This window comes from Microplitis demolitor, chromosome 5 (genome assembly GCF_026212275.2).
Source record: "Microplitis demolitor isolate Queensland-Clemson2020A chromosome 5, iyMicDemo2.1a, whole genome shotgun sequence".
Lineage (NCBI taxonomy): Eukaryota > Metazoa > Arthropoda > Insecta > Hymenoptera > Braconidae > Microplitis > Microplitis demolitor.
Genome location: NC_068549.1, coordinates 2,658,941 through 2,668,304, shown reverse-complemented (window position 1 = coordinate 2,668,304; position 9,364 = coordinate 2,658,941). Strand labels below are relative to the sequence as shown.

The window sequence follows — 9,364 nt, the reverse complement described above, 5'->3', positions numbered from 1 at the left end:
ATATGTATATAAGATATATTTAACTGTTCTATTATACAAATATCTTACTGAATACACTGAAAAAAAATTTCCTATTGACTGCGTATGCAGTGATTTTTATTTTAAGCTCCGGAACTCGAGTAATTTTAGCAAAACAAAAATAAAAAATTTAAAAAATAATAGCAATTTAAAAATTCTATGACTTGATAATGAAGGGAATTAAATATATAACCATTTACAGTGAGTAATAAATACATAAGTACATATATTGTTACATTTTACTTTAGTCTTTCAGAATTATCATAGACTTTTTAAACTAATCCGCACTTTGAAGTACGTTGTAAATACTGTAAGAAAGTTTAAGTACCTGCAAGAGTTTGTTAATTAGATTTATTATCAATCTTCATCAATTATTTTATATATTTTTATTTTTACTGATATTAATTTTTTTTTATACTTACACTCGTAAATGAATCAAGTGACAAATGGATAACGTATCCGCAAGTGAAATAAATCGGTTTTACTGTGTTTGTCATCATTATTGCTACTGATTTTTTATTTGAATTATTTATTGCATACCACTGACAATCATAAAATGTGTTACCTAAGTCTGCAAACTAATATACATATATTATATATACATAAATAATTAAAATATTTTTTTTTTGCAATAAATATTTAGAATAATAATAATTTACCTCAAGTGTTACTTCATTGCAACATACACAGAGTATAAATAACTCAATCGTAACATTATTAATATATAGTGCAGTTGAGAAAAATTGAAATGAAAAAAAATTCATTTTTGTTACATTGAACGCACTCGTACAAATAGCAACTGAGCTCGTGCAATACTGAATCGTAACAATAGTAGAAAATAAATGATGAGCTGAATTAAATAGCCTATTAAAAATTTTTCCATCAGTGCAAATAAAAATCCAAGCAAAAAATTTGACTCATTGTTTTTTTTAAACAATAAAAAAAAATATACTTAATTATAGAATCATGAGAATCAGTGTATTCACGGATCAGTTTGCTGACATCTCTGAGCTCGCCGACGTTGTTGTTATTGAGGGTGTCATTTATTGAATAAATGTGGGACAAAGCTACTTTGTAACGGAGCTTCAGTATGTTTATTTGCGCACAAATATTCAGCATTGTTCCGAAAAAAATCAAATCGAATGAAAAATTAATCCCGGCAAGGATGTGGACTGTGGCGAGTTGTTCCATTGAGGAGATCCAGTAGATGATGGGCAGTGATGAGTAATTGTAAGGAAGCCAAGCGCGGTATAATAATTGCCGCTGCGGTATATTAAATGAGCACAGCGCATATGACATTACTATCAACCCAATTATTAGTGACGTCGTCGCTCCTATGGTGACCAGCCTCAAAAATTAAAATTTTAATTAATTAAGGGAGGGATGGGCAGTAATGGGGTCGCTATATAATGAATTTTTTTTATTCCTTGGAGTAAAATTCCCTTTGAAAGGGAATCTATTTTAATATTTAGAGTCAAAATTGGAGTGAATGTGAGTTTAAATATAATCTAGATCACTTTTACTCGTATGCTAAGTGATTTTTTTAAAAAAATCCGGAACTTCGAGTAAGGAAGTGAATTAGGAATTGAATAAAATCCGTAATCCCAATTTTTTACTGTATAGATTTTTTAATTTTCACATATTTAGAGATAATGAAAAAAACTTTCAGAAGCAATAAAAAAAAAATTCATTTTTGGACATTATGGAGTAGCTTGAAAACAAAATTTTTTTTTCTCACGAGTGAATTCAAGGAAAAAAAATTAAATTAAATAATTTTGAAGAAATATAAATTAAATATTTTGCTAAAATGTCAGTGCCCCAAAATTTTGAAGTATTTTTTGACAGCCCGCACGCATATCTTCATTATTGTCGTATGTATGCTATTTCACCGGCATATATTCTCGAATATATATTTTTTCATATGACAGGATATTTAATTATGACACTGTTTCAAATAAATTATAATTTAAAAAAAAAATTACTAAGTAGCTCAGCTCTCCTCTGTATAAAATAAAAATTTAATAAAAAAATTTACCTCGTAATTCGTGCATATTTATTCCATATAATTATCTCATCATCATTAGCAGGTTTGAACAATCCCCTTTTGAAATTATTAATAATGTTAATAAAAGTATTGCGGCTCCGTATAAATCGGAAAATTTTTAAACAGCCAGTGAGAATCGCCGATACGATGAAAATGTTGTTCGTAAAGTCGCTTACTGTTCTTGTACTTATAATCAGGTCTAGTATTTGAGAAAGTAAGAATGTGTATGAAATTGATGTTATAAAAAGCGTGTATAGATTGTAGACAAATGACTTTATGCCCGTACAGTCCAGGGGTTTCCATACCCCCAGATAAAACAACACTGTAAAGTTTTCCTGCAGAACGTCCATTGCGGACTTGAGTCTAAGGACTTATGCAGAGAAGTCTAGTTCGGGGGAACAATGAACCCGAGGGTTTTTTCTGTTCCTTTGTTTTCAATAAATAGATCTGTTTTAATATTTATCAGCGTTTTTATGCAACTTGCTAGAGTTATTATAAAAATAGCCGAGAGAAGGAAAAAATGTATTTGATAAATTGTCGCGCGGTGAATTTTAAATTAGCGATGAAAATTATGACTTTCGCGGAAAACGCGGGGACATTGATGGCTAGTGTCCAACTCTATTGTTATCGTCATGTAGGATCGATTTTGAATAATAAATTATGAGGGATGTGTCTGCAATTGAATATAATTGCGATGTATAAATAGGCGGCGACGGGTTGGGAAATAAAGAAAACGGGAAAAATTGTCATACGTTGAATTTTAAATTACTGAGACGGAAATAAAATTTAAAACTTGCGGAAAAATATTGTTGGTAATTATTCTACCCCTTGCATTGTCATTTCGATCGATGTGAATAATAAAATAAGGGAATGTGTCAGTTGCCTTTGAGACGCAGAAGTGAAAAGACTGTTTTGAATTTTGTGGAAGACTTATAATTCAATTCAAGCAAATAACTGTGGACGTTCGCGGTATTTTTGATGCTTGACGCGTTCGGGAAAAAAATTTTGAATTTTGAAATTCGCGCTCAGGCTCTCGTTAATTCAAGTTCATTTTTGGGTTTTTTAAAAAAATTTTCTGGATGAAATTTGGAGTCAACTAAAATTAGGGTGTGGAAATTTGATGAAATTGTGATGACAAATTAATTTTTTAAAAAATTTACTACCGGTGTAGTAACTGTAAGAAAAAAATAAAATAATATTTAATGAATTTAAAAGAAAAAAAAAAGTTTTTTGAATAAATAATTTTTTAATGTGTATTAAATTTTTAAATACTAATTTTTTTTTGTCAACTTTAATATTTATCAGTAACTTATGGGCTAAGATTGTTGGAGAACGTTGTAAATTGTGTATGAAAGTTTAACCAGCTGAAAAAAAAATTTTGTAATTACAGGAATCCCAGAGGAGTGAAATAATTTTTGGAAGTATAATTACACTAGTAAATGAGTCAAGTGAGAGTGTCACAATGTATCCAGTTGTAAATGTTATATGTTTCTGAGAGTTTATCATCATTATTATTAAACATTTTCGCGCGCTATTATTCACTGCAAACCATTTGCTGTCATATAATGCAGTATTGAGATCTTCAAACTGTAAATAAATTTTTTATTCAACTTTTTGCCGAAAAAAATTTTTTTTTGAAAAAAAAAAAAATTAATGAATACAATTTGTTCGCTAAATAAAAATTTTTTTGCAAAAATAAAAAATGTAATTTGCAACCAATTGACAAAAAAATTCATGTTAAATTTCCAGGCAATTGAATCAAATTTATCAGAATTAGTTGATGATAGTTAAGACAATAATTAGTGTGTTAAATATTTTAAAAAATTAAATAATTTTACCTCCAATGTCACTTGATTTGCAGAAACACAAAGCAAAAATATTTGTGATAACATACTGCCGATGTAAAAAATATTTGACACAAATTCAACGGTCGTTATTTTCATGTCTGACATGTGATAAATGCTCGTACAAAAAATAACTGATCCTACTGAGTACTGGACGAATATCACAGTAGAAAATACATTATTTATATTATCGAACAATCTGAAAAAACGTATTTTTTGTTTTGAAAATTAATCGACTACAAAAATATTCACTTACTGAAAAATATAATTGTGATGCTTAACGGATTCGCCAAAAATATAATTTACTTTTCTGTAGTCGTTGTCAATGATGTCATTGTTATTGTTGTTATCATTTATTTCGAGGGAATTCAACATAATTTTGAATCGATGTTTGAATATATTTATTTGGGCGCAAACGAGAAACATCATCCCGGGAAAAAAAGTGTCAAAGGCAGCGTTTACGCCCCCGGCAATGATCATTGAGAGCGCTTGTTGTCCAGCTGATAGCCAGTACACTACTGGTTGTGAGTAATTGTAAGGTAACCATCCTCTGTAGGGCAGGATCCTCTGAGGTCCATTTTCAATTATTTTTCCAAGGACGAACAGCGTTACTCCAACTCCAGTCATTGTTGAGTAAGAAAATGTAATAAATCTTTTTTTTACTCAAATAATTTATTTTTTAAATAAACAGAAATTTTTTATTTTTTTTTTCTTCAACATGACAATTTTTTAAATTCATTTTTTCACAGACTAGATTTTTCTATTGCCACAAATTTTTTTTTATAGATTAAAGTCTTCAAAAAAAATTTTAGTCAGATTATTAACAGATTAATTTAAAAAAAAAAATATGAATCACTGATCAATTGACTAAAAATTTCAAAAAAAAAAAATTATTTCCCGGCATTTTCAAAATTGTCGTAAAAAAATCAATTCAATCCATTTAAAAAAAAAAAATCAATGTTCCATTTTACCCATCATACGATAAAAATCACAAATCATTAAATCATAAAATTTCAACATTAATTATTAGAATTAAAAAAAAAAAAAATTTTGATTTCAATTTTTTTTTAAAAACTAAAATATTCTTTCCCCTCTTTTCAAACTAAATAAATATATTTTACAATTTTAAGTAAATAAAAAGTACATATTTTTATAATAAAAAAAAAAAAGTGAAAAATAAAAAACTTACCTACTTATCCGATGGTACCGATTTTTAATATTTATTTCCTTATCATTTTGAGGTCTGAGCGGTTTATTTTGCAAGCAATCGATGATATAAAAAATCATATTTCGATTCAAAATAATATTAAACATTTTTCCACAGCCAGCCATGATAGTGAGTACCAAAAATACATTGTCACTTATGTCAGATACATCTGTAGTGAGTAGAATCAGGTCCAAAAATCCAGATACCACAAAAAGACAGGGTATAGATATCATGAAGACTGTGTACAAATTGTAGGCTATTGATTTGTAACCAGTCCAGCCGGCAGGTTTCCAAAGACCTATGCACGTAAATATGAAGAAACACTCTGGCAGAATTTCCATTGTGGATACTATGTAAGTGAGTTTTGAGAATGGAAGGGTTGAATTTTATTGTGGGTATGATAAAGGAAATGAAGGAATACGACCCTAAGAAATTTTACTCTGTCTTGCATTTATACTTCTGCTACTTAAATATTTGCCGCCATTAGGGCTGATGACAGATAATTGCTGGTAAAGAAACTTTGTAAGTTCAATCAACTGGAAATTGTTCCTATGAATTATTAAAATTGTAATGGCTGTTGATAGAGATGATGGCGTAATTACTGTATATAATTTTCATTATTTTCTAATCGATTAAATTGTTAGTGAGTAGAGACTTGCTACTGTCATTTTAAGTCAAGACTTTGTGCTGAAAACAACTAAAGACAAAATATTTAATTTTTACTCAGAAAAAATTTTAAAATATATTATTATTTTATTTATCTATTGGAGATTTGGTTTCGGTAAACGATTGGTTACATTGTTTACTATTATTTAATACTTTTTTTTATAAATCTATGATTGTTGAAGAACATTGTAAATGGAGTAAGACAATTTAATTACCTGAAAAAAAAAAATTATTTATAAAAAAACTAAAATCTTTTTTTTTGCAGATTTATTCTTTGACGTTGAGAGAAAATTTATAATCTCGATTGAAAATTTTATATAAAAATATTTTTTTTACCGCCTCCATGTAAATTTGGAATGGAAACCCAAAAAAAATTTTAATTTTTATTTGCTCGTTCAAAAGTGTAACTAAATAATCATTTTTTTAAAAATAATTTTCAAGATTCAAATTTTTGATTCAAATCTAAGATTTTTAAATTTTCCCTCCTTTTTTTGGAGACTTAAATTTTAGAATATTATTATTAAAATAATAAATTTACGCTTTTGAATGATTCGAGTGATAGAGTTATAATGAAGCCGGACATAAATATTACTGGCTTGAAAGTGTTCGTAGTAATAATAATCATGGATTTTTTAGCGCTGGTGCTCAGAATAATCCAGTCGGTGTCGAACATCGCGTCATTGAAATCTGCGAACTAAAATTTGAGTTTAAAATACCGAAAATTTTCCTGATAGCCAAACTTTTTTTTCAAAAACTTGGTCAGTGTTTTTACCGTACGAGCCCAACATGAACTACAGGTTGACTTACATCTACAGCCGTAATAGAAATGCAATTTGAACAAGAAAGTTACCTTCAAGTTGTGGAAAAAACTTGAAAAGCAAAAGTTAATTTCAAACTGACAGAAAAAATTTCACTTCGAAATTTACTACAAGTTACCGCCAACTATTTGCACCATAAACTTTTTGCAGTCAACTGTAAATCTTATTTCAGTTGTAGATTGCTGTCAATTTGCGATAAAAATGGCTATCAGGGTTCATTACAAAAAGGTAAGGTAGTTTTTTTTACTTAAAATATTTTCAAGTAAAAAAATTATCTTATTAGATACGTGATGTACCTGAAGTGTAACTTGATGCGCTGACATACAAACCAGAAATATTTGTAACACCGTCGTAATAATATAAACAATGGTGCTAATAAATTCGACAGTGAACACCGGAATGCTCGATAGACTGTATACAGTTGCCCAGAGTATCACTGAACTTAGACAGTACTGAATAAAAACAGGTTTTGAAAATATTGCGTATACAAAATCTGAAAAACTTAATAATTTTATTTTTAATAATTGATTAACATTTTCTTTTTTTTTACCAACAGAATTATGGCTTTATATATTTTTACCAAAAAATTTAAAAATCAATTTTTTTCATAAATTTATAAGTACATGGAGTGAAAATTATGGTAACTGTTTCTGTACTCTTATGAAATATCAACCTATAATGTTATGGTAATAATTACTTGGAGTTATAGGATATGCCCATAGTTTCTGGAAAATTTTTGAGTAAAAATTACCCATAAAATTTAGTACTGTAAGAACATCTACAGTAACTAAATTTTTACCATGTTTTTAGTAGAAAATGCACTTGATTTAAATGCTGTCAAGTAGTATGTTTTACAACTTATGACTTGAGTCTAGATTAATTTTTTACTGTATTCTAAATAGTGTATGATAATTTGTGCCGGTGATAAAAAAAAATTATTATTTTCAAAACTGAGTTTCTACCCGCCAAATCTTATTAGTCTAAAATTCTGACTTCTTGTGATTGACAATAAAGAGATGTAAACTCACAGCTTCAATGCAGTTGGTTTAAAAAAAAATAAAATTTTTTTATAGAATATATCATTTATTTATTTTCAGTGTATTTCTATAATTTTCAATGATTTTTCAATATATTTACTATCATTTATATATTACTACTATGACCAAAATTTTTTTCTCTATCAAACACGGTCACTGCAGAAAATTATAAATAGAATAAGACAATTTAATCACCTGTAAAAGAAAAAAAAATGATGTAAGTATTGAAAAAAATATAAATATAAATTTAAAAAAATTATCTTACATTTTTGAATGACTCAAGCGATAGAGTCACGAAATAACCAGTCGTAAATACAACCGGTTTCAATGTTTGTAAAACGATAATAAGAACAGATTTTTTATTCCTGATACTTAAATCACACCAATCGGAATTGTACGTCGAGTCGCTTAAGTCTGCAAACTTTTAAAAATAATTTTGTGTTGATAAATAAAATTTATAAAATAAATTAAAGACATACTTCAAGAGTGACTTGGTGAGCAGCCATACAAAGTACAAATATTTGCAGCGTTGTACCGAGTAAAAAAACCATACCGCTCATAAATTCAACAGAAAACACCGAAATACTTGACAGGGCGTAGACAGTGACGCAAATTTGAGTCGAACTCAGGCAATATTGGAAAAAAATTGATCCAGAAAAGATTCTATGCACATAATCTGATAAACTGAAAGAATTCATTCATGAGTTATTTTGTAAAAATTTAATTTGACATTAAAAAAAAGGATCATGACAAAATCAGCTTAGCTTTAAAATTTATATAGTAACGATTTTTAAAATTTTTTATAATTTTTAAGTTGCCGCCGGAGTTAATTTCTATATCGCTATCGATTCTACAAAAGGTTGCACTTTACGCTTAGAAAATTTTCAAAAACAGGAACTGAAAACCGTCAAAAAGTCAAAAATAAATAGCATAGCATAAACATAAATTTAAAAATGTATTTATGTTTAAATTTAATTTACATAATTTTCGATTGAATCCCGGGAATTAAATTTCTCCGAGTTTTAAATAATGAGTTTGCTAGGCTCGATTTTCCGACAAGAAAAAGTTTACTATAAAAATACACGAAGGAAATAAGAAATGTTATTCCTGGTTAAAAATACTGATTGAAAAGAATTGAGATCCGGTCACTCCATGCAAACTGTATATCTATATATACAAACAAAAGAATTGAAATTATTGAAAAGAATTCGAATTTCATCATTTTTAATTCTTGTCAATCAATATTTTTAAACAGAAATTTTATTTGAATTTCGCGGTAAATGTTATACTGACAGATAATTTTCATTGAAACTACGGAGTAATTTTTTTTTTCAAAATATTTTTTCAAGCCTGTAGCGAATATTTTACATAATATTAAAATATAAATATACAAACCTTAAAACGTCATTATGATGATCAACCCATGCGGCAATAAGTTTTTTATCAGGACTATTTTCCTCATCACCATTTCGATTTACGACATTGAACTTAACCATTGTCCTAACGATATGTTTAAATCGATACTGCAATACGTTGATCTGAATTGAAACGTACAACATCATCCCAAGAAATAGTGTGTCAAAGGCGACGTGAACGTACGCGCCGATAAAAAATGTAAATAACTGATGAGCTGCAGTTATTATAAAAATATTTGGTCGCGAATAATTATAAGGAAACCATCCCCTGTAAGGCAGTACATTGAGAAACTCAGCCATTGATATTTGAGTAAA

General features: G+C 28.2%; 3 protein-coding genes across 3 annotated transcripts; all 3 read right to left on the bottom strand.

Moving 5' to 3' along the window:
• Positions 1 to 295: 295 nt before the first annotated feature.
• On the bottom strand, positions 296 to 2,412 carry LOC103577134 (odorant receptor 33a-like). The gene is made up of 5 exons (XM_008557657.1): positions 2,054 to 2,412; positions 971 to 1,366; positions 678 to 882; positions 441 to 596; positions 296 to 346 (listed from the first exon to the last, which is right to left on the bottom strand). The coding sequence occupies exons 1-5, from the start codon at positions 2,410 to 2,412 to the stop codon at positions 296 to 298; spliced, it is 1,167 nt and encodes a 388-aa protein (XP_008555879.1).
• An 809-nt stretch (positions 2,413 to 3,221) lies between these two features.
• Positions 3,222 to 5,454, bottom strand: LOC106693531 (putative odorant receptor 71a). The gene is made up of 4 exons (XM_053739296.1): positions 5,219 to 5,454; positions 4,163 to 4,558; positions 3,901 to 4,105; positions 3,222 to 3,236 (listed from the first exon to the last, which is right to left on the bottom strand). The coding sequence occupies exons 1-4, from the start codon at positions 5,452 to 5,454 to the stop codon at positions 3,222 to 3,224; spliced, it is 852 nt and encodes a 283-aa protein (XP_053595271.1).
• Positions 5,455 to 5,946: 492 nt separating this feature from the next.
• On the bottom strand, positions 5,947 to 9,349 carry LOC128667773 (odorant receptor 4-like). Its single transcript, XM_053739295.1, has 5 exons — positions 9,030 to 9,349; positions 8,114 to 8,318; positions 7,900 to 8,055; positions 6,318 to 6,473; positions 5,947 to 5,994 (listed from the first exon to the last, which is right to left on the bottom strand). Exons 1-5 carry the CDS (start codon positions 9,347 to 9,349, stop codon positions 5,947 to 5,949), a joined length of 885 nt encoding a protein of 294 aa, XP_053595270.1.
• Positions 9,350 to 9,364: the final 15 nt, after the last annotated feature.

What these genes read in the sequence shown, in the direction of transcription:
- LOC103577134 (XM_008557657.1), bottom strand. Translation starts at nt 2,412, where the DNA reads ATGGACGTTCTGCAGGAAAACTTTACAGTGTTGTTTTATCTGGGGGTA. An exon ending in TCTCATGATTCTATAATTAA is followed by an intron (nt 883 to 970) that starts GTATATTTTTTT and finishes AATTTTTAATAG; the next exon opens with GCTATTTAATTCAGCTCATC. An exon ending in CACTTGATTCATTTACGAGT is followed by an intron (nt 347 to 440) that starts GTAAGTATAAAA and finishes AAACTCTTGCAG; the next exon opens with GTACTTAAACTTTCTTACAG.
- LOC106693531 (XM_053739296.1), bottom strand. Translation starts at nt 5,454, where the DNA reads ATGGAAATTCTGCCAGAGTGTTTCTTCATATTTACGTGCATAGGTCTT. An exon ending in ATGGCTGGCTGTGGAAAAAT is followed by an intron (nt 4,559 to 5,218) that starts GTTTAATATTAT and finishes AGTAAAAAAAAG; the next exon opens with ATTTATTACATTTTCTTACT. An exon ending in CATCACAATTATATTTTTCA is followed by an intron (nt 4,106 to 4,162) that starts GTAAGTGAATAT and finishes ACGTTTTTTCAG; the next exon opens with ATTGTTCGATAATATAAATA.
- LOC128667773 (XM_053739295.1), bottom strand. Translation starts at nt 9,349, where the DNA reads ATGGCTGAGTTTCTCAATGTACTGCCTTACAGGGGATGGTTTCCTTAT. An exon ending in CATCATAATGACGTTTTAAG is followed by an intron (nt 8,319 to 9,029) that starts GTTTGTATATTT and finishes GAATTCTTTCAG; the next exon opens with TTTATCAGATTATGTGCATA. An exon ending in CACTCGAATCATTCAAAAGC is followed by an intron (nt 5,995 to 6,317) that starts GTAAATTTATTA and finishes TTTTTTTTTCAG; the next exon opens with GTAATTAAATTGTCTTACTC.